The sequence below is a fragment of the Pinus tabuliformis genome, chromosome 9 (genome assembly GCF_031772625.1).
Source record: "Pinus tabuliformis cultivar Carrire ecotype Pingquan chromosome 9, CPIR1, whole genome shotgun sequence".
NCBI lineage: Eukaryota > Viridiplantae > Streptophyta > Pinopsida > Pinales > Pinaceae > Pinus > Pinus tabuliformis.
In genome coordinates this window covers 1409945188-1409972471 of record NC_142307.1, presented here as the reverse complement: position 1 = coordinate 1409972471, position 27284 = coordinate 1409945188, and the positions used below count along the sequence as shown (strand labels likewise).

At 40.3% G+C, this 27284-nt stretch overlaps 1 protein-coding gene across 3 annotated transcripts in view; it reads right to left on the bottom strand.

Moving 5' to 3' along the window:
* Positions 1–7472: 7472 nt before the first annotated feature.
* LOC149153829 (MATE efflux family protein) overlaps positions 7473–27284 on the bottom strand; it is a 131277-nt gene continuing 111465 nt past the window's right edge. For all 3 annotated transcript variants that reach the window (XM_089440230.1, XM_089440231.1, XM_089440229.1), the window contains 6 exons: positions 14370–14533; positions 13666–13737; positions 8542–8658; positions 8358–8453; positions 8142–8263; positions 7473–7980 (listed from right to left, as the gene is read on the bottom strand). In XM_089440230.1, coding sequence (XP_089296356.1) covers positions 7914–7980; positions 8142–8263; positions 8358–8453; positions 8542–8658; positions 13666–13737; positions 14370–14533 — 638 coding nt within the window. In that variant the 3' untranslated portion in view covers positions 7473–7913. The remainder of the gene's footprint in view (positions 7981–8141; positions 8264–8357; positions 8454–8541; positions 8659–13665; positions 13738–14369; positions 14534–27284) is intronic.

Genomic DNA, 27284 nt, shown 5'->3' with positions numbered 1-27284 from the left:
GCCCATTCAAATATCTTGGTTTTTGGTTGAAACCACACTCGTATAAAAAGCAGGACTGGAACTGGCTGGTGGCAAAAATTGAACAAAAAATCTCCCATTGGAGCTTCAAGTGGCTATCTCGGGCAGGCAGGCTGACTCTTGTAAATTCTGTTCTTCAGGCCATGCCTGTGTTCTAGGCAGCCTTGACATGGATCCCAAAAGGCATCCTCCACAAGATTAAACAACTATGCAGCAGATTCCTTTGGTCAGGGTCAAAGGAGGATTTAGTTCTTCCTTGGGTGGCATGGGACAAAATCGCAAGGCCAAAAGACTAGGGTGGATGGGGCATAAAAAACCTCTATGATTTCAGCACTTCCCTGGCAGCAAAATCTGGATGGCGTATAATAAATTCTGAGAACTTATGGACCAGAGTAGTAAAACGCAAATATATTGATCCCATGCCTTTAGAAGATTGGATAAGGAATCCAAACAAAAAAGGCAGAAATTTTTCTGTGATTTGGAAAGCCACTACAGAGGCCTTTAAGGTTATAGAACAGGGTCTGGCTTGGCAGGTAGGAAACGGTGAAAATGTGAGGATTGGAAGAGACCCTTGGGTGGGATGTAACGAATCCTACGCTCTATCTCCTGACCTGATTGCTCATCTGGATTCGAAGGGGATATCTGGTCTAAATCAGATTGCAAATTTGGGTCAGTCAACCATTTGGGGCCAAGCATGGAAATCAGAAGAAGATTTAGGAATCGACCCCATGTGGAGGAATGAGTGGCGGAGTTTTCTTCAGGAGCTAAAGAGATCAAATGTTAGGATTCAGGACAGGCCGGACCAATTGGTGTGGGCACATGCTGAATCTGGAACCTACTCCCCAAAGGCTGGGTACTCTTTCTTAATGAAGAGGAAAGGGTGGGATTTTCCAGAATGGTGGGTTAAACCCCTGCTAAAGCTAAAATGCCCAAAGAAAGCAAGATTATTCTCTTGGTGTGTGCTAAGAAAGAAAATTCCTACCTGGGATATTCTACAATCCAGATTCAAACAGGGCCCAGGAAGATGCCCCTTATGCTTTTCAGACTCAGAATCCATTCCTCATCTGTTCATTGCTTGTCCTTATGCAAGGAAAGTATGGGAGGAGATGCAAAAATTATTAGGGAAAAATGTTAGATGGGAAGGGGATTCTTTTCTTTCAGCATGGGAATATTGGTGGAACCACTACCCAGAGAGGAACTTGAGGAACCTCCCCCCCATTATTTGCTGGGGTATCTGGATAGCTAGAAATAGAAGCATCTTCAGAGAAAAACTCACTCCAGCGGAAGTGATCGCTATCCAAAGCTCTGCCATTCTGTCTAGTATTCCGGAACCTGAAGAATCTAGGAACACTGCTCCCAGAAAGGAAGAACGAATCAGGGAAGGGATTCCATGGGCCTACTTCGACGGGGCAGCTCAAAACAATAATACTGGTGCTGGGATCATCATCCATTTAAGCTCCTCTCACTCTCTAAAAGCCTCTGTGGGACTAGGTCCCGGAACAAATAACTTCGCTGAACTGTCTGCCCTCAAACTTCTTCTATGCTGGCTCATAAACAGAAATATCTTCACAGTACAGATCTTTGGGGATTCTTTGAATGTAATAAACTGGGTCAATGGAAAATATAGATGTCAAAATTATATGCTGAGGCCGCTCCTGGAAGAGATTCAAAACTTAAAACATCATTTTAATGTTTTCTCCATTGAACATATTTACAGGGACAGAAATGAAGATGCAGATAGGCTTTCTAAAGAAGGTTTGCAGCAAGCTGTGGATTCGTGGAGGATAATCGAACAGATGCATGCTCAGATCCGTGTGTCGAATCTCCCTCCATACACTTAAAATTTTTAAATATCAACTGGTTCAGTTTCTGTTTTGACAGTCTATCTATATCCGGATTCAGAATTCATGTAAATATTGCTGTTTTATTTCCTGTTTTGGACTACATTTTTGGGATCAAACATATGAAAAACATGGTGATTTCCGTGGGTTGTTTTCCTCTGTATAGGAGACCCACAGTTATCTGATATGGACAGGCAAAATTTTTGACAAAGTTGTCCATGATAGGCAACGCTACAGCGCGTTTAGCAAGCGAGAAAAAGCTTTTCTTTTCTGACTGTCTTGGTGATACACAGAGGAGTCTGTCTCTCCCTCTTTGGGACTGATGTAGGTCTCAATATCACTGAAAGTTCTGGAATGTTAACTCATATGCTTGTAACTTTTTTATTTCTTATAAAAAAGTTCGTTTTTTTCCTCGGAAAAAAAAAGTTGTGATCTTCATGTTTTTTGATAATTGCTTGATGAAGAAGTAAAAACGAAATAATAAAATGCCAACAAATATCACAAGTAATTATCAAGGAGAACCAACATAAATCTACAAATACCTTGATTTTCCAACAATTATCGCATATAATTTTCTCAGCAATGACCATAAAATACATATAGGTCTCACTTAACATAAGAAAAATGCTTCCATTGCATATAACATTCATATTCATAAAGGAATGCATATCAACATTCAAGCAAGTCGCGTTAGTTACTCAACACATTGATCACATCTAATCAATATGACAATGCAATGGCTTTTAGCCTACCAATGCATACATACATAGTGAATCCAACATAGTATTCAAATAGGAAGTATTGAACATCATTATATTTCATTTACAAGGAAGGAGTAAACTTATATGTTCCTCTTGGATTTGTTGGAAACTAAAGAAGGGATAACCACTCTCCACCCGACCATATGCACAACTACACTACAAGTTTCTCATACCGCGGTGCCAAATCCAATATTTGAAGGATGCTTCACTAGGCGAATTACAACAAAGATATAGTTCAAGGTGTAGAGTATGAAGGAAATTCTCCTTCACTTGCAAGAAGCATGAGTGTTGTCTCTTAAGCATTGAGTTTGGTTATTCACACAACCAATTATGACCATTAGGGGTTTGCATAAAACAAATTGATATCCCTTCACTGCTTCTTATGATCCCTCAACAATCCTACCTCTTGTTAGAACTTAATACTTCTCATGAACAATACAATAAGACAACTGAATTACTTTTGGTCTATCTAGATTAGTTTGTTGGCTTCCTCACTAGTTTCCAATCATAGGTCAAAACAAGGACTCCCTCATAAGTCGCCTATGACTCAGGGTACTACTCTATTTCCCCCTTTTCAAGTCACTCTCTCTTTGTCCCTGAAGTCCCTATTTCATGTAGGTTTACAAGTTGTTCGATTGAAAATGGGTTTTGGGTCACACTCTATCTGTCTCTAATAGTATTTGTGACCCACTTCCCTTTTCTCCCAATTGGATACAATGGCTAGACTTCCTCACGAGCATTGCCCCCCAACATATGAGAGATTCAAGGCCCCTCCTCAACCTGTGGAGTCAACTAGGACCTATCACATGGTATGCAACCCATGCTTGGGGCAGTTTGGTACCTCCTTCCCCATCTCTCTCATAGCTACTTGGTAATTAAGTAGTTCAACTTGAACATCAAGGGTCAAAATCATTAATTCCATGAACTGTAGGAAACCTACCAATCCCCCTTACAAGATTCCTTAGCAAGCTTTCCTTTCAGAATTTGAGATCCAGATGGGTTGTCCTCCTCTTCAATTTCAACATTTTATAATTTAATAAATAGGATATTTACATCAAAAATTCTGAGCAAGACATGCATGTTGGTCCTTTAGCATCATCAACCTTTAATTACATTTACAAAACTTGGGGATTTGAAAGGGGATACTACAATCCCCAACTCCTTAAAGGAACATTGCCCTTGGCGTTTTACTATCCGTAGAACTGAATATATATAGAGAAAAAATGGGTATGCCTTTCTCAGGGCATCCTCCAATTCCTATTTTGCTTCATTTGTCCAAAGTGGCCATTGCACCTTCACTTAGATGATGACTTGATTCCAAAGCATGGCCTCCCTCCTATCAAGTATGTATTGAGGGTTTGGCTAGAATGCTCATTTCGGTTCCACCCATACCAAATCCCAATAAGTAATATGATTATCATAATGTGTGTGTGTGTGTGTGTGTATATATATATATTAAGAAAAGGATATATGAAACACATCATGTGCCTTCATTGTGGGAGAAAAGGCAAGTTTGTATGCCATTGGCTCATCTCTCTCTAAGATTTACAAGGGTACAAAATATCTTTGTGGTAACTTACATGATCCCACTTCCAAGGGTCTTCTCTTTTCCCTGATTCAAAGATATACCTTCTCTCCTACTTTGAATTCCTTATGAATTCTAAGATGGTCTACATAAATATTTTGTACAACTTGATCTACCTTCAATTTCTTCTTTATGTTGATTACTTCTTGTTCCATTTCCTTTAACATATATGGCCCAAGTGTGATTTTATCCATTGGATTATCCAAATTGACTAGGACATTGCACTTCCTACCATATGGAGCTTCAAAAAGGCTCATCTTAATGACTCTTGATAGCCATTATTGTATGCAAATTCTACCAAAGGCAAAAAAAACTTCCCACCTCTTGGGTTGGTGCATAACATACATCCTAAGCATTTCTAATTTTATGTTCACCATTTCTTTTCTTTTTTTCCATTAATTTGAGAGTGAAAGGTTGTACTAAAATTGAGGTAAACTTTGCATCCCAATTAGATATGACCACCTTCGACATACCATGCAATTTGAGAATCTCCTTCATGAAAATCTAGGTAATGTCAATTGCCTTATATGTAGGACTTCAAAGGTATAAATTGAACTACCTTTCTCAACTCATCCACGACCATCATGACTACATTCTACCTAGGGGTTCTTGGTAGACTAATGATGAATTTAATTGATATGACTTCACACTTCCATTATAGAATTGGCATTGACTACAACAATCATGCTAGGTGTTTGCATTTCACCTTGACCCATGGAATTATAAACATAGAGAAAATGTATTCAAAAAATTATTTCTTCATCCTTGGCCAATAATACCGTTTTTTGGTAGTTTTATCATCTTCTAATATCCCGATTCCCGAGTGACTTGAATATGGTCTTCTATGAATATCATCCATTATGAGCTTATTCAAGTTAACTACATTGGGTATGTATATTCTGTCTCCGTACAATAATAATCCGTCTTTAGATGATAATTTTATCCCATTAGCCCATGTGCTTCTTTCGATAAGCATTTACTTACATGTTGGAAGTGCTCATCTTGATGTAATGTTTCTCTGATGCTTTCCTTGATGTCTGTCTCACATGTATTAATGGCTGCCATGTGTATCACTTACATGTTCCTTCTAAGTGCATTGACTACTTGCTTTTCTTTTCCCTTGATTTGTTTTATCTCAAAATCAAACTCTCTAATAAGAATCATCCACCTAGATTTCATAGCATTCATTTAAGGTTGATATATATATATATATATATATATATATATTCAGTACATTGTGATCCATCATTAAGATAAATTTCCTTTTCAGCCAGTAATGCCTCGACATTTTAAGGAATGCATTGTGGATGCAAGCTCCAAATCATGTGTCACTTAATTTCTCTCATGCTCATTTAATTTCTTGGACTCAAAACTAATCACATGTCCATCCTACATGAGAGCTCCACGAAGTCCCTCCTTGAGTGCATCAGTGCAAACTAAGATATATTTATTTGGGTCTGCAATCTTCAGAATAGCGGCATGTGTGAGAAGGTACTTCAATTGTTCGAAGCTCACTGCACACTATGGTGTAAGTTTCTCTCTTCTTTTGCAATGTTGAAATCAGATGCCCAATCTTTGAGAATCCTTGAATGAATCTCCTGTAATATCCCATTATCCCCATAAAAGATCCTACGAGAATCCTTGAATGAATCCCCATAAAAGATCTTACTTTTGTTACATTTCAGGGAACAAGCCACTCCGATATGGCATTGATCTTTTCATAATCCATTGCTACTCCTGAGATAACATGACCTATAATGTCCCTTTTTGAGAACAAAAGACCCACTAACTAATTTAATTATTTAATGTCATCTCTAAGTGATATTGAGTAATTAAATTAATAAAAGTGATTATTAAGTGACTTAAAAATTAATTAAAGAATAAGGTGGATATGCAAAATGGTCTACAAGCCAAAATTTTCAAAGATTAGTGATTTACAAGTGCAAAGTACTAAGATTATGAGGTTCACAACGTCCCACAGGGGGATCTTATCCCCTTGAGTCATTATTGTTAATCCCCAAATTTCCCTGTGCAATTAGAGGGTTAAGATTTAGCTAGCTATCATCAGGTTGGTATTCAGTGACAAGTGCATTAGGTTTCACAACAATAGGAGGCATTTCATCAGCATGTTCACCAATTTGGGATAAAATTGTTATTTTTATCAATTTTTCTATTTTAAAAAAGTCTGAGATTGAAAGCTTGCATGTCATAGTTGATCACCTATGTTTGGTCCTTGCGAACTCGCAAAATGCCAATGAATTTTTTACAACTGACATGCAAGATGCTATTTTTAAGAATGCCGATGTTTAAGTGTGCTACATTTGGCAATGATCTCATAGTAGTTCCCTTCATTTTTCAATTTTCCTATTTTTTACTACAAATTTTAGCATGCTTATATTTAGCACTATTACTTTTTACAGGTGTGGGTGCTATGCTCCTAATCCCAGTGAGTAACTGGGAACTAGTGTTAAAAGAGCAAGTGGAAGTTTTTTAGTGTGACATGTATTTCTCTATATGCTGCCTACACTCCATGCATATTGTTGCAACCAGTCTTGTACTTCGTCTCCATGATACAAACAATCTTTTGACCAATACAGTGATAGAGTTTGACTATGGCCTTTCTTCACAGCTCTTCAAATTTGATGGTTGAATAGTTTTGTTTGTACAATAGTGTGGGTGGCCTAAGTGCTTTACTTTGATTATATCAATCACTTAAAGCTCGTGTCCAACTTATTTCATTATTTCATATTTAGTTGTTGTGAATTGAAATTCTCACATATAATTTAATTATAAGCTTTCTTTTGTCCTTGGTTGCTTGCATGTGTATCATTCATACTAACCAAGGAGATTTTATAAGTGATTATAGTGCATTAACACTAGAGACACCCCCCTATGATTGGAGAAACATCAGTCCAAACAGAGGAGTAATTCAGTGACTTTAGGTTAATTACCCAGTTTTTTCCGAGGATTGTCTGTAGCAGATCTGAGAGATAACACCTAACACAATTCTTAAAATAGTATGATTCACATAAAAAGTTGTCATTAACGGCTGATCCAACAGCTCTGTTTGCAATGTAAAACTCAAAATTAAGATAGCCCATATCAATATGCTTTCAAGTTTCACCATATCATTTGGTAACTAGAGTCCATGTTTGGAAGGAATATTTAGGCAGACAAAATTACATAATGGCATTAAATGGAAAAGCAAATATTAACATAAGGGATATTTATAGATTGATTTGTTGCATCCTGTATTGAACTCTTAAATACATACAAAATTTTGTGTATTATTTGGATTATTAACTGAAGAAAGAATATTCATTCAGAACAGTTTTTAGATTGAAGCTTCTGAAATACATTTGAACTCCTCTCAAACCCACCTTTGTAGTAGTCTTATATACGTAGTCTCCATTCTGGTACTTGGAAAACATTCCAAGGTTGATAGCATCACCAGATCTATAATACACTTCCTGTTGGCACTCGAGGAAGTTAAACAATAACATACATTAATATTATACAAGTGGATGAATAAAGGATGCTCAGGGACCTGCTTCCAACAAAGTTCAATTATCTTCTCTCCAGGCATAATCAGCATCGATCACCAAGTTCTCATTCTTCTGTGAGCAGGGTTACTTAAATGAAACAAGACGAGGATTAGCTTGGCGACCAACCAGCTACAGTGAAAAATACAAGAGCCGATTGACTCACTTAACTTCTCTGTCTCCAACATTCTTCACTTCGAAGGAAACTCCAAGGTCCAGTTGCAGTTCCTATCCTGCAAAACATGGGCAAATTTGAAGGTTCAGGATCTGGCATTGATTTTATTAAGCCAATTGATATTCTCTGTCTTGCTATTGAGCCACCTGCCTGACTTGATTTTACTAAACCTAGCAATAATGTTATTTTTTACTACCCGAGATAAAGGAATGGATCTACCTCCATATACCGGCAACCATCCGAAGAATCATCAAAATTGTCAAGCCAATCCATATGCCAACGAAGCCCCAGTATGGGGACAATATCAATAAGCACAGAATGGTAAAAATTGATACAGATACCTGCAAAGTAAAGTCCAAGAATCTTAGAAAACGTCAGTTAGAAGATGCAGCACTACCTTGAAGGTCACACAAACCATCAGGCCAGTGATCTCACCATTGAATATGCTGCATAGGCAAAGTCAGAAGCTCCAAAGTTAACTCCATCAAAAACAAATGCCATAGTATTTAGTGGTTGGGTCGCAGCAACAAACTGCAAGCAAAGAAGACAAACCTTACTAAATAGATAATTCTTCATTGAAAAAGAAAAAGAAAACTCTACTTGGAGATGTGATACTCACAGGAATACCAATACGCATAATCTTCAATACATTCACGTCATTAGTGAACACTTTGGCCAACATGTGCAAGCTCCCACCAAGAACAACAGCAAGGAAGACTCCAAGAACCATACCCATCTGTAATATAACAGATATTTGCAAAATGTGAATGATAGATTATTTAAAATTTTATGTGCATAATACTATAGTATAGATAGATAGGATAAGATAATTTTATAATGTCTACAAGTGACCAAAATAGGTCAATGGGATTATAGAGTACAGGAAACCACAATAGTGATGTGAAAGTGCCAAATAAACACAAATGAAAATTGAAGCAAACCAATGTTCCACCAAGGTTCCGGGACGAGGGGGCGAGGGAGCGAGGGGGCGCGGGAGCGGCCTATGCAAAAGCTCCCTACCATTTTTTAGGAAACGTGGGGGAGCGTCAGGGTCTTAAAAATTTATAAATATAAAATATAATTTATTAATTGAGTCCACTATGACAATTTGGGTTGAATTGAAAAGCTGCAAAGCATGATCATTGATATGAATTCCTGGAGCAAGAAAGCAATGAATTTGAAAATTTACACAATCCTTCTTAGAAAAAAACTTAAACAAAGAGAGAATTGTCCTTCTTAGAAGAAAACTTAAACATAGAGAGAACTCAGAACTATAGTGGATTATGTAAAATGATTTTGAGAAACTAGACTTCTAAGTTCTTGACATATTAGTTAGGCAGGCCGTAGATTTTCAACTGATAATATTAATATATGAATAGCCTATTTGGCAATGCTTCCATAGGACTAGCCCATAGGTCTGATATACCTTCACAATTCTGTTTTAGATACTGCTAACCTAGAGAAAAAGTCTAAAAGAAATCATTTTTGGAACTTGGACTAAACGGAACTTGGATGCTTTTTCCACAGGTAAAGACCATAGGCCTAATATAGTAATAGGCTGATTGTCTATTGTTTATTCAGTTCCCAGGTAACCATTGCGACAGCCATAACCTTGTGCCATAGATTTTTCCATCGGCAATCTCATGCAAAAAATGATAGACACGTAAGTGGAAGTTACTTTCTTCTTTTCATGTTGTTAGACTACTTAGTTTCCATTTTACAGATCCTGCTGGTTTCTTTCTTTGAGCGAATGTTTATTTTGAACCCTTGAAGTTCTCATGGGATCAAAATTAGATGTCAAGGCAGAATTTTGAGAAATCATATAGGAAAGTAGTTGGGTGGCTGGTGGAATATTAACATTTTGTATTTTAATCAGGTCTTATTATATCAACAATATTATATTTCAGTCATGTCTCATCAACACAACGCATGGTAGTCAAGGAGGCAGTCTTTTGAGTTTTTACAAGTTGGATTTTTCACCCATACTTGTGGTTAATTGGTTCCTAGAAACAAAATAGTCAGATCCACTTTTCAGAACATGTGACAATAGGCTCTTTTCCTAAACCTACTATCACCATGAACGGGGAGAGCCCATATTGAACCGATTCAAGGTCTTGGTTTTCCTAGCTTGCACTTTCAACAAATTGTATTAATTCACTGACTTTTTTTAGGTAATTTACCTTTTGTATACAATTCCTAATACAATCAATAATGATACAGGCACTGTTTATTAAAATCCGAACAGTGAAATCCAACGTTGTGAGTGGAGCGCTCAGTGAACTTGCAAACGCTGTGAGTGTGTTGTTCATGGTTCAAGGTGCCGTTTTTATAACATGAAACAATGATTTTCCAAAACCCTAAACGTTAATTAACTCTTAATTAAAGATTAAGTTCAGCATTTAGTTAATTAAAATGGTTTTTAATGCATTAAAGGTGTGCCACGTCCCCCCTCGTCCCCTCTCGTCCCCCCACGCCCCCTCACGTCCCCCCACGCCCCCCTTTTTGGAAACGCCCCCTCAGGGAAGGGAAACGTTTCCCTGGCACGTCCCCCCGGGTTTCCTCCATTTTGGGAGCGTGGGGAAACGTCCCCTACTCGTCCCCAAGTCCCCGGAGCGCGGGGGTGCGAGGAAACTAGACCCCTAGGGGGGGGAGCGAGTCCCCGTGGAACACTGAAGCAAACGTAGTGACAAGAAAGGGGTAAGCACTAACAAGAGCTACAGAAGGGCACATCATTATGCAAAAGGATAAAAGAGGACAGCCACTATTCTGCACTAGAGGTAAATGCAGAGGCAAAAGAGGAGCGATCTTTGTCATCATCAATAACTGTGAATGTACCAATGCAAAGTTTGATAATATTCTCCAGGGAATGCTTCAGTTACAGGACCTAGTTGGGTAACCCTGGGAGAAGCCCAGGTGCGATCAGTCGAAGCTCTCCAAACCTCTGAGATCAAAGAGAAAATTCTAGTGATGGGCACTTGATTGTCGATCTGGGCTGGGAGACGTTCTTCTGTCAGGAGTCAGGACCAATTGGAGTAGGTGCAATAGAGAGATTAGAAACAACTCAATGCTATTGTGAAAGTGATTTTGCAACCTCTGTTTACTTTGCACACTGAAAGCGTGTAGAAACAAGGAGAAGAATTATTTTCATCTCAGACAAAGTCAGACTGAAATCTTATAGTTACAAGAAAAGAACTTGATTGTCATATCTGCAGGCCTATATCATTTCTTGTACTTGTGATTTTTACCAGAATTCCTAAATAAGGAAAATCGGAGAAGGCACATCTGGCAAGTTTACTTCAAGTCCGAGCAACTTTGAAATTTAAAAAAATTTAAAAACAAAAAATATGATACTGGATCACTGGGATTTCTGAATTTAGCCATGCTCTCCACAAAACTATATGAAGCAAACAATTTAGTAACAGAAAGTTATTACAAGCTAACTGCAGAAAACTACCATTTCCACATAATCAAGTGAATATCTGCTTCAGAGAAATTACTGAAAATGAAGTCGGAGAACTTGAGTTACATACCATGGGTAGTACAAGATGAAAGCAATTCTGAATTATAACCTAAATCAAGCTCGAATAAAAAGGACAATATACTTATACTACTATGAAAAAACTGTTGTAGTTAGAGCAAAGACGGAGGAATTTGTATTAATCCCAAGCGTTCAGAATAAAAACTCATTCATTCCACTGTTGAATATATCAAAGTGTTGACCACTTTTCAAATAAGAATGGAAACGATGTCAAACTTGTTAGCAGAGCTTGATAAACTGGGTAGGTGTGCCCGGGACAACATGGATTAAAAGGGTTTGAGATCTGTCTTACAAAAAAATTTGGATCGAACAAACTGAATGGAACTCTATATAACTCAAGCATAGATCTGAGGCTATGAATTTGAATGAATTGAGATCGTTTTGTTGAGTATTCACAAGGATTCAAGAGAATGAAAACTCTGAATAGCCAGTGATAAATAAAATCTCACATAGATATTTGGTGGGCAAGGTGCAGTTAGGTTGTAAATTATCCTCTAGTTTCTTAATGTTGAAACTTGAAACAAATATATTTACGCCAAAACTTTATGGCGTGGCTACACTAGTAATTTATAAGAAATTGCCAAGAAAGTTCCATCAAGACATTTTCTGCATGAAGCATTAGCTACGCTGATAGGCGTGTCTATTTCAGAATAGGCCTTCCACAATTTTAATTTAATTATCATTAATTTTTAGGTGGATGGTAGAGATTTAATCTCCATAGAATATGCTAGACTGTTAATAGTAGTATTCACAGATCAAGTGTTAAGACTTATCTCCAAGATAGTTATGCTCTTTTTTTTGTATCCTTGAGGAACCCAGCAGCCCGCCTGACACGTAGCCACTAGTAAACCTCTGGGGGTCTACGACCTGTTCTCACCATAAACCGGGTCACAACGGAGAGGATTTGAACCTTCGATCTCTCAGTTTTCACAGATTTCACATTACTTCGACCACCAATTGAGTTGCCCCCCTGGGACTAGTTATGCTCTTTTAATTAATTTATCTCAAATTAATTAATTAAAGAAAATGTCATATCAACACATGTAATATGAAGCATGTGGTATTGATAAGCCATGGTATTGTAAGAAGAACCATTTACAAGTTAATATTTTTAAATGTTTTTTAAAATGTACAATTGTTTAATTAATATATTAATTATTTTTATGATTAATAATAATAGTAATTTAAAATAAAGTTATAGTTAGTTAACTTCTATGATTTTTTCCACTCTGGGCAATGTGAGATGTATAATGGGGTAAGTGTTTCGATGTTTATCATGGATTGATGCCTATTGGCATTTACCAGCCATTTAATTTATATGGTTGGACTAATTATTTGGAGTTTATACAAAAGGAGTGTCGTTGAATCCAATGAAAAATACTAAGCCAGTCATCAAAGATATGTTGAGCCCAACATTGATAAAGGTAATATCAAACATTAATCAATGCCCATAAGAGCATAACGCATTGCCAATGGTTAAAGTAAGTGAATACACACCCATGAAATAAATCCACACTTGTAGGATTGAGCAAAATGCCAGGCCTATGCTGGTAAACATATGTAGCAGAAGACAGATTTACAGATTTAAATTCTAAACTTACATCCTTAAAAATGATATAATGCTCTAAGATATAAAAGCATTGTAGCAAAGATTTACTTGGACAAATATCTTAATGAAATTCTATAGCTTTAGCTGAACACATCATTATACATATTATTGAATCCTTCTAAAACAAATTTTATATATCTAATACTAATATAATGATATATATTAATTATCAAATAGTATAACTTTACAGAAGGTTCTCTCCTTATGTGTAGAACTGTCTAAATATGCACTTTCTTTATCATACTTAACACATAATCTTTCATCAATAATTTAGTAATTTACCAACATGGTAACTTGAATTCTCATATTCTCAAGTAACAGCCATACGGACGACTGCATGAGGTACCGGAACTTGCTCTCACTCCACTGGCCTGAGGCCACTATCAGTCCTATTTGGCCTGTGGCCATCTTTGATTGGTAACCAAAAATATTGAAATTTGAACTTATTTACTGAATTACAAGCTTATAAGTGTAATCGAAGTACATGTATATTTGTATACATAGGGATACAACTGTACATAAAGTTATATTATAGAATGATTAATATGATTTTTATATTAGTGGAAGTATATTACAGATATCAAGAGTAAAGTTACCTGTAATGTCCGGGCAGCTGTATTCTTCGCTTTCTCATAGTCACCCTTAGCAAAGGCACTTGCCAGTATTGCCTGAAAATAAAAAACCAGAAGGTAATTATATAACAAAGATTAGAGAGGCGCTGCAAACATGCCCTTGAAGATTAGTCACTTATTCATAAAATGATTATTATAGGTGGGAATACGATAGATACGAGTACAAAAAATTGATTAAAAAAAAAACAGGAAAATCTAGTAGAATTCTACTTCCATATATCAATTATAAAGGAATGGCTCTTAGTATCCCATATATGGGTTAAAACAACCACAATTACAAGAACTGACAGATACTTGTCAGAGCACTGTGAATTCATTCGAAGATGTCGTCACATGATGATTCTCTAGTGGGTTGAAATGTCCCATATACCAAAAGTGTAACTGTGATCAGGTGCATTTGAAGGACACCAATAGTTTACCACAAAGTGGTTTCATGTATTTTGATTAGATACTTTCTTATACAACAGAGAAAAGAGAATATTGGTTTATCACCGTCAAGCATTTTTTAAATAAACAAACTGGTCTATTCATTTGGAAACTACTACAGAAATTGCATGTGTCTGTGCATGGTTGTTCAGAAATGAAATATCACTAAGTTGTATCTCCTGCTTGACAGGTCACATTATACTAGATAGAAATGCATATGGTTTATTTGGTTAATTTCCAACCTGTCCAGCAAGAGCCAATGCATCAGCAAGAAGAGATGTAGCCATCCAAATTTGCATGCAAATCTGAAATGCTGCCATGGTTTCTGGTCCTTGCCGTGCAGCCATGGATGCCGCCAAAGTCAAGCAAAACGTTACAGCTGTAACCCGTGCAAGTAGGAGAAGACCTGCCCAAAGACCAGGATATAAAATGTTATAAATACCAATAAAAAGATAGAATAATAAAACCCTCAGAAGCAAAGATGCAACCTAATGCAGATGATTCCATTCCATCATTATATAGTTGGGGGAAGAAGAAGCAACTATTTGCATTGTGAAAGATAGTCGGAACATGGCTAATCTTGATAGCCTACTTCCAATACAATACCCCTTTTGGTTGGAAACTGGAATATCTATTGAGAGTAATTCATTTCTTCTCAGAGCTTGTACATGTATGTGTAATATCACATTGAAATTGCCTACTGTTAATCTCCCCAAAAAACATGTACCTTTATTGTTGCTCATCACACGTGAACGGAAAAAAGAGTGGTTTTCATTCTCCTCTTACCATATATTCTGCATATGAAATAGAGTGGGAAATTGCATTTTTATAAATTCTATATACATTGAAAGAGCAGCCAAACAAGACTGTAGGCCCTCTTTGACTTGTTGCTGTTATCTATATGATGTCCCTAATTGCAAGCTATCTTTCTATAATGGAATAACCCCATGATCATGATGTGATTTCATTTCACATTAATACTCTCCTCCTTTAGGTAAACTCTCACATAGAAAAGTACGTGTCTATTATTGTACCAACAGGGAAGCTGACAAGGATACATAACTATCTGTAAAGAATGGGTTTTCAATCTTCACAACTTTTTTATTGTGACTAAACATAAGCATAGATACCAAGTAAGACACGCATGGGCATTCAAAAAATACACTGGACATATTTTAGATGAAAATTAAGAAAGAAAGTAGACTCTAGAGTTTATATGCTACCCCAAAAAAATTAATTTGCATAAGGAAGAATAACCATGATGTTGAAATTGGCACAGCTATGGGATGAATTTACACATAGGAAACCCTCCTGCCCCAAGGAAAGCCCATCTTGCCCTGAAGGAGAAATTGAATTGGTTAAAGGACAATATTGGTATTAATGTGTTTGGGGCACCCTTCATATAATTAATATGGCACAAATCAACATGGTATTGGAAAATATATTTAATAATTATTATAAGCAAATTTGAATTATGTTTTACAAGTTGGCCATCCAAATTGACAAGTTGGCTTGACTTCTATTGATCTCAAAGAAGGCTATAAGAAGAGGATCGATCCATCTCCTAAAAGTAGAGTTCATGTCTCACACATTTGAGGTTTGCATTGTTGAATTTTCTAAGTCTATCCATTAGAAAATTAATCTGTATTCTGCCCGTTTATTTCTCCTACTTGTCTAAATTCGAACAAGTTATTTAATACATTTAAACAGAAAAATAAATGCAATACAGTCACAACATCTACAGATCATCAACCAAAGGAAAACAAGCACACAAGTGACACTGTTATTTTTGGACCAATGTCCCCGAAAAAACCCAATGCGGGAAAACCAGTGTAGCTATTCAGAGGGTTTTATTATTATGCAATGTATCTGAGTACAACTGGGTGCCTAAACCGGCTCACCCAACAAAGAAAAATACACGGCAGCAATACCTCTATATCCGGAAACAGGTATTCAGAAAACTTGTCCCACGAAACCCTCTCTGGCACAATTGAAGCTCAGCTTTGGCCCTTTTGGCTACTGCGTCAACCTCCTGCTGACCTGCGTCAGCCCCAGGACCCTCTGCGTCAACCTTCAGAGGAACTGTGCAGCCTCTGGGAGCCTCTGCGTCACTCCCTGAGTGGATGACGCAGTCTCTCTAGGCTCTATGTTGTTGCGCTGCCTCTGCTGGGCTTTGCGTAGCCTCGACTAGTTGTTGCTCTCGCTGACTTTGCTTCTGTGTTGGTCTCTGTGCTGCCTCTGCTAGGCTCTACGTAGCCTCGACTAGCTGCTTCTCTCGCTGCCTCTGCTTCTGTGTTGGTCTCCCAGTATTGTCCCTACCTCTTTGCCTCGTACTCACTGCCCCTCACTACTGATCACTAATTCAACTTTGCTTAGCAACCCCGCTCTAGCAAAACGAATGACTGATCACTCTAGTGTGTTCTCCAACTAACCCTCAAGCCTCCTCTTATACTTTTCTCGTTGGTCCTTCAACGACCGAGATTAAATATCTAATCAACGGCTAAGATTATAATTGGCTTGATCCATGACTTTTGGAACATTCTAACCCAGTTTTATATTAATACCTATTAATATTTTATTTTTCCAAAGTTTAGACTTAGAAACTCCATTACAAAGATTAATTATTTTAATATCTCCCAAACCGGGTACAATCTGTCCAAACCATTTCTGGGTCTTGGAGATCTCATGTGCTTTAGCCTCTCCACCAATTTTCATGGCTAGAGAAGATTCGATGCTACCCCAAATCAACACTCCCTCTTAGCAAGGATTGTGCTCTAGTAATACTCCTCGCTGAGTATCACTCTGATTATACGGCACCGGTACCTCTGTTGATGCTAGGCCTCCCTACCCAACATTCTCTGCACTACTACATCCTGTTTTGCTGCCCATGGCCCTACCACTACCACTGCTACATCCGTACGGCAACCCCTCTCATCATGCTGCATCATGCTGCCCATAGCACTGCCACTGCTAACTGTTGCACTGCAACTCAGTTACTGAGAAGTAAGTAATTGATTTCCCAACTCTGACATCTCCATCAGGCTAGAAACACTCCCGATGTTGAAGCTCCCTCTGTCACTGACAACTGCCCCTCCCTGACCTCTGCACTGCTGCAACAACTTTGTTCGTCTTGTGTTGCTTCCTCACGCTGTCCTGGGACTCCTGCACTATAGCTCCCTTTGTCGCTCCATCTGCATCTGTCTCTACTGACATTCGTCAGTCCTGCTACTCCTCTTCGAGGCTCTCGTAGCAAGGTATAATACAAGAGGTTGGGTGCCTCGAGGATCCTACCCCTCATCGCCTGTATTCTGTCGACTACAGCGCGATGTCTCCCCACTTCCTCTCAAGTGGCGCATGAGCACTCATGGCACAGTCATCATCTGTCTCCACTTCTTTCTCCACCCTTGTTGGCGCAACCTTGGTCTCAGAAGCCTCTCCCTTTCTCTTCTTCCTTGGATATTGGTTCGCATAGTGACCCAGTTCCCCACAGTGGAAGCACTTGACCTTCGAGAGGTCCTTCTTATTTTCTCTTGCTTTCCCGCAGATGCTAGAGCAACGTCCTCCTCATCCTCCTTCTTGATTCTGACCCCCTTGCCGCTACTTCCCGCCTTGGTTAGCCTTCTGATCTCTTCTTGACGAAGAGCCGCCCACAGTTCCTCCCAATCTGGAAAGGTTGATGTGGACGAATGCCTCCCAATCCGTTGAGACTGCGTTCAATGCAGTCCTCAACAACATCTCTTCATCCAACGTTGCCCCTATGGAAGTTAGTTGATCCCGGATCTCCTTCAATCGACCAAGGAAGGTGTCTGTCTATTCTTCCTTCTGCATCTGGTATGACTGCAGCTGATTTTCTAGTAGCATCTTCCTATGCACGGAAATATGCTAATACAATTTCGTCAAGGCCTCCCACATCACATTTGTCATGTCCTTTTCGGCAATATGTGGTACTACGTGGTCCTTGACCACGTCAAGGATGATGCTCTTTGCCCTCGCCATTGCCTCCTCGTACTTTTCATTCTCAGCCAAGTCAACTGGGATCGCTATCGTGTTCAAGGCAAAGTGCTTGAGATGATTCCTGTCTAGAACGGACAAGATCCTAGCCTTCCAAACTAAAAAGTTTGAGGCTCTGTCTAGTCTGTCTTGATCTCTTACCCCATTCACTGCCATTTCGTTGCTCCTCTTTCGACTCTTCTGAGTCTCTCTACTTCCCTCCTGGAAGTTCTCGATGTGACTCCCTCTGAGCCTCGATTTCCCTCCTAGAAACCCCTCTGCCAATGTCGAGATGCCCCCACTCTAATTGTTAGTGTAGCTGCACCATTAATCCGAATTTCTTGGCTAGAAATCCTCAGCAGCAACTCCCTCCTCCTTGGTCTTGCCCTATTAGGTATTGTTCTAACCACAGTTCCCCACCAGCTTCACTCCGCAACTTACCTACAGCCTCCTATGCCCTAGCAAACTGAAGGTTAGAGCCTCTAGGCTTTGCGCAATCCCAGCACCAGAAAAATCCGCACCTCCTGGCCACGGGCGTCAATCCTTCCTGACTTAGAAAGATGACCGGGCACTGCGTAGGTCAGGTATGCTCCTCTCTGCCACTGCACTGATCCTTTTCATGGCTCGAACTGATGACGCAGACACTACGTCACCCATTCCTTGCTGCTTTTCCACTAGGAACAACTTCTGTCACTCGGGACAGTTGTTTCTATTGTTGTTGCTCTGCTTAGTTGATGCCCTCAGTTATCTTGTGATATGCAACCTCGCTCTGATACCATGTTGGAATTTCTAAGTCTATCTGTTAGAAATCCTTCATGTACTTTTTGATTTATTTCTTCCTACTTGTTCTGTTAATTAACAAGTTATTTACCATGTAAATACTGAAAATAAATACAAGTACATGCTCAACACATATAGATCATCAACTAAAGGAAAAAACAAGCACACAAGTGACACTGTTATTTTTGGACTAATGTCCCCGGAAAAACCCAATGCGAGAAAATCGGTGCAGCTATCTAAGGGTTTTATTATTAAGTTGTTTCATAATACAATCTGGGTGCCAAAAATGGTTCACCCAACAGAGAATGCCCTCGGCAGTAATACCTCTCAGTCGGATACAGATATCAGCCCCAATCTGCCCCACGAAATCTCCCAGCGTCAGCCTCTAGGGTCTGTGTTAGCCTCTCTGGGGCGAAGGTCTCTTCATAGTCTATTCCTTCTTTCTAAGCATACCCCCTTGCCACGAACCTTGCCTTGTACTTCTCTATACTGCCATCTACAGAATACTTGATCTTGTATATCCATCGTGATCCTACAATTGATCTATCTTCTGGTCTAGGTACTACTTCCCAGACACCATTCGTCATGATAGAGTTGTATTCTTCTACCATGGCATCCACCCATACTTGGTGCTGAACAGCTTCCTGAAAGCTAGAGGGTTCTTCAACTTGAGCCACCAATGCCTGGTATCTGTCAGGTTGTCTACGCTGCCTTTTCTCGGTTCTAGGAACTCCAACAAACTCCTCTGCATCCCTTAGTATCTGTCGTACTTCTCTGCTAGTTCTACCACTGGTGGTGAGGCTCAACCAACTCCTCATGATCATGTCGTTCCATTTGCTGAGAACTATCTGCATTTCCTCCTTCTGAGGAGATATTGGTACTGGTCACTGTACTCGATCCAGGTGTTTGTCCTCCTACCTGTCCTCCTTGCTGCCCCTGCTACTCTTGGACTAATGGAACATCTCCTGACTGATCTTCTGCAGGCATCTCACGAGATTTCCTGAAAGCTCTGTCCTCCATGAACTTTGCATCCCGTCTCACTACAATCTTCCTGTTGCTAGGAATGTAGATTTTGTATGCCTTTGAGGTCTCGTTGTATCCTACGAGATACCCTTTTTCTGCAATCTGATCCAATTTACTGCGCTTCTCGTCTGGAATGTGACAATATGCCACGCTTCCGAATATCCTGAGATGACTGACTTCCGGCTTCTTCCCTGTGAAGACCCCTTCGGGCGTTTTCTTCCCCAATGCTCTATGAGGAGTTCTATTCTGGATATACACTGTTGTGTTGCAAGCTTCTGCCCATAGATACCTAGGTAGATCCTGATCATACAACATAGCTTTGGCTTCCCCAACAATAGTTCTATTTTTCCGTTCTGCTATCCATTTTGCTCCGGATTATATGGAGTTATCCACTCTCTTTTGATGCCCTCCTTTGCGCAGAAATTTGTGAAGTCTTTGTCCGTATATTCTCCACCATTATCTGAATGCAATACCTTTATCTTTTTCCCTGTCATATTTTCAACAAGAGCTTTAAACTCTCGAAAACGATCAAATACCTCATCCTTGGTCTTTAAGAAATAGATCCAGGGAGTGATCATCAATAAAGGTGACAAAGTATTTGCCACCACTAAGAGCTCTTGTGGACATAGGACCACAGATATTTGAGTGTATTAATCCTAATACACATTCTACTCTATTGTTACTTCTGGAAAAAGTTGCTTTAGCGTACTTCCCTAGTACACATCCTCTGCATAAGTCATCATGTTCACTACTAAGGACTGGTACTCCTGTAACAGTCTCTCTGAGCATCCTCAGTGCTCCATGGTGTAAATGCCCCATTCACCTGTGCCATAATTCATTTCGCTCCTTCTCACCATTATAGTTGTTGCCTATCAGTGCCATTGGTGACTCAAGCTGCAATCTATACAACTTGTTGCTTCGAATCCCAATTTTCCTTTTCTTCTTCCAACTTGGATGCTTGACGTATACTTTCTTTCCCATGAAGTATACATCGTATCCCTTGTCCTGTAACTGGGACACTGAAATCAAGTTCATTCCTAATCTTGGCACATGCAGAACATTGGTGGCTCGGATGCTGGTCCCTGCTTCTGTCTGAAATGTTATGGTGCCTCTCCCTACTGGAGTACATTTCGTTCTGTTTCCCATAGTGATTTGGAAGTCCATTTGTTCTTCTTGATAGCTCGAGAAATGTTCTCGTACTCCAGTCATATGAGCTGAAGCCCCGCTATCAATGTACCAAACATCTGCTGATGCTGAATTTGCTAGGCATGCAAATTCTTCATCTAATCTGGTAGATAACTCTGAGATACTTTGAGTATCCATATTGTGATGATGCTAACCTATCCCAGCAACTGCTGCAGAAAAACTGCGGCCCACCTGAGACAACCCCTCGCGCTAAATCTTATGTTGCATTGTTCCTTCTACCGCTGACAAATTTCGATCGGAAAGACTTACCTATTTGTCGACTCACTCAAAGAGAGTTTTCCCACGAAATCTAATCCTCTTGGTTTTGAACTGCGCAAGCCCCTTGGAGATTCGAATTACTACCCTTGCAGGAATTTCAAATTACTTTCTTCCTTTAACGTTGGGTCTTCCGACTTCTTCCTTCTGCTTTCCCTTATAGCTCTAATGCCATGTGAAAAATTCTAAATAGAAATCCTACTACGGTGATTAATATTATTTCTTCTACTTATTATCTAAAAAATAAGTTATTCACAGTGTTCTTACAGCAAATATCGAAATATATTCTATTGCAGCCTTCACAATTAAAATATTGCAGAAAGTAAATGTAAGGAAAAATACTGGCACAAATACAATCACAATGACAGTTATGTTTGGACAATCGTCCCCAGAAACACCCAATGTGGGAAAATTGGTGCAGCAAATGAGGGTTTCTTCATTATTCTTCAACAAATTCTCATGTACAAATTACAACCAGCAAAACAGGAGTGATAAATTTTACAAGCGCTTCTTGACAAATTTTTGATCCAGGTGAAGTACTCCTCTTCCACGGAATCCTTTGTTGAAATTTCTAAGTCTGGCACGTCAGAAATTCCTATTGCATTATCTGGTTTATTTCACCTACTTGTTTTATTCCTTAACAAGTTATTTATCCATATAAATACTGAACATAAACACAAATGAAGTCTCAACTCATATACAGATCATCAACTAAAATAATAGACAAACACACAAGGGACACCGTTATTTTTGGACAATCATCCCGGAAAAACCCAATGCGGGAAAACCGGTGCAGCAGTTCTGAGGGTTTTATTATTATGCAAATTTCTTGAGTACAACTAGGGTGCCAAACTGGCTCACCCAACAGAGATTTCTACACAACAGTAATACCTCTTCTCGGAAGCAGATATTCAGCTTCTCAGCACTAGTCTACCCCAGGAAAATCCTTACGGCACTTCTCCAAGGCTCTGCGTCAGCCCTGCTAGCCTCTGTGTAGCTCTAGAACCCTCTGCCTCTCTGCGTCAACTCTTTGGCCTTCTGTGTCACCCAGACAAGCCCCTCAGCCTCTACGTGGTCTCTAGTTTCCTCTGTGTAGCCTCCTCGGTCAGTACATTGGCCCTCCAGCACTATCTCTGCCTCTCTGCTATGTACTCACTACCCCTCACTGCAACTCAAATCACTCGTTTGAATTTTCTCAGCAATACCCACTCCAGAAAATCAAATTGATTGATCAATCTTGGTGTATCTCCAACTGACCCTCAAGCCTCCTCTTATACTTTTCCTGTTGAGTCTTCAACAGCCGAGATTAAGTCCATAATCAACGGCTAAGATTAGATTTGGCTTGATCCATGTCATTTAGAACATTCTCAGCTAGTTTTATATTAATACCCATTAATATTTTAATTTTCCTAAGTTTAGACTTAGGAACTCCATTAAAAATATTAATTATTTTAATCTCTCTCTAACCGGGTGGAATTTCTCCAAACCATTTCTGGGTCTTGGAGATCTCATGTGCTTTAGCCTCTCCACCAATTTTCATGGCTAGAGTACATCTGATGCTACCCCAAATCAACACTCCCTCTTAGCGAGGAATGTGCTCTAGTAATGCTCCACTACTGAACATCACACTGATCCTCCAGCACCAGTACCTGTGTTGATGTTGGGTCTGCTGCCCTACATCCACTATAGTGTTGCCTCCTATACTACTGCCCATGGCCCTGCCACTGCCACCGCTACATCTGTATTGCAACTCCCTCTCAAATGTTGCATCATGCACCTACCACTGCTAACTGTTGCACTGCAACTCAATTACCGAGAAGTAAGTAACTAATCTACCCAACTACTGACATCCTTGTCAGTCCGGAAGCCTCCTGATGTTGAAGCTACTTTTGTTGCTATCCTATGCTCCCTTTGTTGTCTCTGCAATGTTGCAAACGCCTCTGTGCCTCTCGCATTACTGTAACCTCCTCTGTGCCTTTTTGCACTGCTGCAACCACCTCTATGCCTCTCGCACTACTGCAACCCCCATTACACTGCTACAGACCTCTGCACACTAGCACTACCTTGTCGCTCCATATGCATCTTGCTTCTACCGACATCCATCATCCTGCTACTGTCATTCGGGGCTCCCATAGCCGGATATGATCCAAGAGTTTGGGTACCTCAAGGATCCTACCCTTCATCTTTTGTAGTTCTCCTGACTACAACTCGATGTCACCCCACCTCTTCTTTAGAGGTGCATGAGCACTCATGGCACAATCGTCATCCGTCTCGACTTCTTTCTCCACCTTAGCCAGAGCTGCCTCGGAGTCAGAAGCCTCCCCCTTATTCTTCTTCCTGGGACACTAGGTTGCATAATGACCCAACTCCCCACAATGGAAGCACTTCACCTTGGAGATGTCCTTCTTCTTCCTCTTCCCCTGTTGTCCCGCAAATGCAAGAGTTGCATCCTCCTCCTCCTCTTTCTTGATTCGACCCCCTTTGCTGCTACTCCCAGCCTTGGCCAAACCTCTGATCTCTTCTTGGTGAAGAGCTGCCCACATCTCTTCCCATCTCGGAAGCTTAGCTCTACCCAAAATGCTTTGGAAAAATGTCTCCCAATCCTCAGAGACTACATTTAGGGTGGTCCTCACCATGAACTCCTGATCCGGCGTGGCCCCTATGGAAGTAAGTTGGTCCTGAATCTCTTGCAACCTGCTGAGGTTTAGATCTATCTGCTCCGCCTTCTACATCTGATACAATCGCAGCTGATTCTCTAATAGCATCTTCCACGGCACAGAAGTGCCCTGATAGAATGTCGTCAAAGTATCCCACATCTCCTTTGTCGTGTTCTTCTTTGCAATATGTGGTACTACATGATCCTTGACCCCATCAAGGATTATGCACTTTGCCTTCGCCATTGCAAACTCGTACTTCTCATTATCAGCTGGGTCGACTGGGATAGCCACAATTCTCAAGGCGAAGCCCTCGATGCGATGTCTATCCACAACAGACAAGATCCTGGCCTTCCAGATAACAAAGTTGGAGGCCCCGCCACCCTATCCTAATCCCTCAGTCCGTTCATTGCCATCTCCGCTCCTCCTTCTGGACTCCCTCTAAGATTCGACTTCCCTCCTAGAAATCTCCCTCTAAGTCCTGATTTCCCTGCTAGAAATCTTCCCACCAACTGTCGATCCGCTCCTCTGATCCTCTTTGCAACTGCAACTCGAATCTAGATTTCTCGGCTAGAAATCCGTTAAGGCAACGACTCCCTCCACCTTGGTTATGTCCCGTTAGGTATTGCTCTGCTTCGACATGACAACGCCGCACCAACTTCCTAATCCACAATCTGCCCACAGCTCCCTATGCCCCAACCACTGAAGAAACTGAGCCTTCTAGCTTTGCGCAATCCTGACAAAGGTTGAATCACTCCTCTGGCCAACTGTGTCAAGCCTACCTGACTAAGTAGGATGACGTGGCTCTTCATGAGCCTCTTCTGCCTCTCTTTGCCTCGATGTTGGCCCTCTCTCTGGCTCGAAATGATGATGCAGGCCCTTTGCATCACTCCTCTGCTGCTTTCTGCTTAGGAGCAACTCCATCTCTAGGTACAACTACTACTACTGCAAATACTTCTGATTATGCTAGTGCCTTCATTCCTCCTGTGATCTGCAACGCTCTGATACCATGTTGAAATTTCTAAGTCTGACATGTCAGAAATTCCTACTGCATTATCTGTTTTATTTCACCTCCTTGTTTTATTCCTTAACAAGTTATTTATCCATATAAATACTGAACATAAACACAAATGTAGTCTCAACTCATATATAGATCATCAACTAAAATAATAGACAAACACACAAGGAACACCATTATTTTTGGACAATCGTCCCCAAAAAAACCCAATGTGAGAAAACCGATGCAGCAGTTCTAAGGGTTTTATTATTATACAAATTTCTTGAGTACAAATGTTGATTTGGGATAGCATCGAATGTGCTCTAGCCACGAAAATTGGTGGAGAGGCTAAGGCACATGAGATCTCCAATACCCAAAAAGGGTTTGGGCAAATTCTAAACAATTTGGGAGATATTAAAATAACTAATATTTTTAATGAAGTCCCTAAGTCTAAAGTTAGGGAAATTAAAATATTAATGTGAATTAATATAAAACTGTGTTAGAATGGTCCAAAAGTTATGTATCAAGCCAAATCTAATCTTAGTCGTTGATTAGGGGCTTAATCTCAGCCATTGATTTGTCAACGAGAAAAGTATAAGAGGAAGCTTGAAGGTCACTTGGAGAACACACCAAGAGATCAAGATTTCGACTTTCTGGGGTTAGGTTTGTTGAGAAAGTTGAGAGAGTGATCAGGAGTTGTAGCTGAGGGGCAGTGAATACAGAAGCAAAGGGGCAGAAGCCGGAACTGCCGGGAACAGCCGGAACAACTAGGAAAGCTGACGCAAAGGGTAGAAGTCGGGAACTGCCGGAACTGCCGGGAACAGCGGGAACTACCGGGAACTGTCGAAACAACCGGGAAAGCTAACGCAGAAGGCAGAAGCCGGAACTGCCGACATTTTTCTCTATTGGGTGAGCCAGATTTGGCACCCAGATTGTATTCTGAAACTACTTAATAAATCAAACCCTCACATAGCTGCATCGGTTTTCCCGCATTGGGTTTTTCCAGGGACATTAGTCCAAAAAGAACGGTGTCATTTGTGTGCTTGTTTCTGTTTCCTTCATTGGATGATCTGTAATGTGTTGAGCATGCACTTATGTTTATTTTCAGTATTTACATGGTAAAAAACTTGTTAATTAATAAAAACAAGTAGGAAGGAACAAATCAGAAAGTACATGGAGGGTTTCTAACTGTTAGACTTAGAAACTTCAACATGGTATCAGAGCGTGGTTGCAGATCACAGGAGAACTGAGGACATCAGCAGAGCAGAGCAGCAGCAACAGAAAACAGTTGTCCCGAGTGACAGAAGTTGTTCCTAGCAGCAAAGCAACAAGGGAGGGGTGACGCAGTGCCTGCGTCATCAAGTTCGAGCCAAGAAGAGGTTGCGCAGAGGCTGAGGGAGGCAAAGACAGGCTCACGCAGAGCCATGCAGAGGCTAGGGGGGCTGACGCAGTTGGCTAAGGAAGCTAGTTTGCTAGTGTCGGGACTGCGCAGAGCCTAGGAGCTCTCACCTTCAGGTTGCTGGGGTCTAGGAGGCTGTGGGTAAGTTGTAGAGTGGAGTTGGTGGGGTACTGTAGTCAGAACAGTACCTAACAGGGCAAGGCCAAGGAGGAGGGAGTTGCTACCGAGGGTTTCTAGCCGAGAAATCCGGATCAGTGATGCAGCTGCACAGACGATCAGAGTAGGGGGCATCTCGACATCGACAGAAGGGTTTCCAGGAGGGAAATCGAGGCTCTGAGGGAGTCACATCGAGAACTTCCAGGAGCGAAGCAGAAGAGCAGTGGAATGGCACTACATGGAGTAAGAGACCAGGACAGACTGGACAAAGCCTCAAACTTCGTACTCTAGAAGGCCAGAATCTTATCCTTACTTGACAGAAATCGTGTCAAGCACTTCGCCTTGAAGACGATAGCTGTCCCAGTTGACCCAGTTGACCCAGCTGACAATGACAGGTATGAGGAAGCAATGGCGAGGGCCAAGAGTATCATTCTTGACGGGGTCAAGGATCATATAGTACCACATATTGCCAAGAAGAATACGTATGGAGATGTGGGAGGCCCTGACCAAGTTGTATCATCATATTTCCGTGCAGAGGAAGATGCTCCTAGAAAATCAGCTGCGGTCATACCAAATGCAGAAGGGAGAACAGATCGACACCTTCCTCGGTCGATTAAAGGAGATCCGAAATCAGCTGACTTCCATAGGGGCCACACCAAATCCAGAGTTGATGGTGAGAACAGCCCTGAATGCAGTC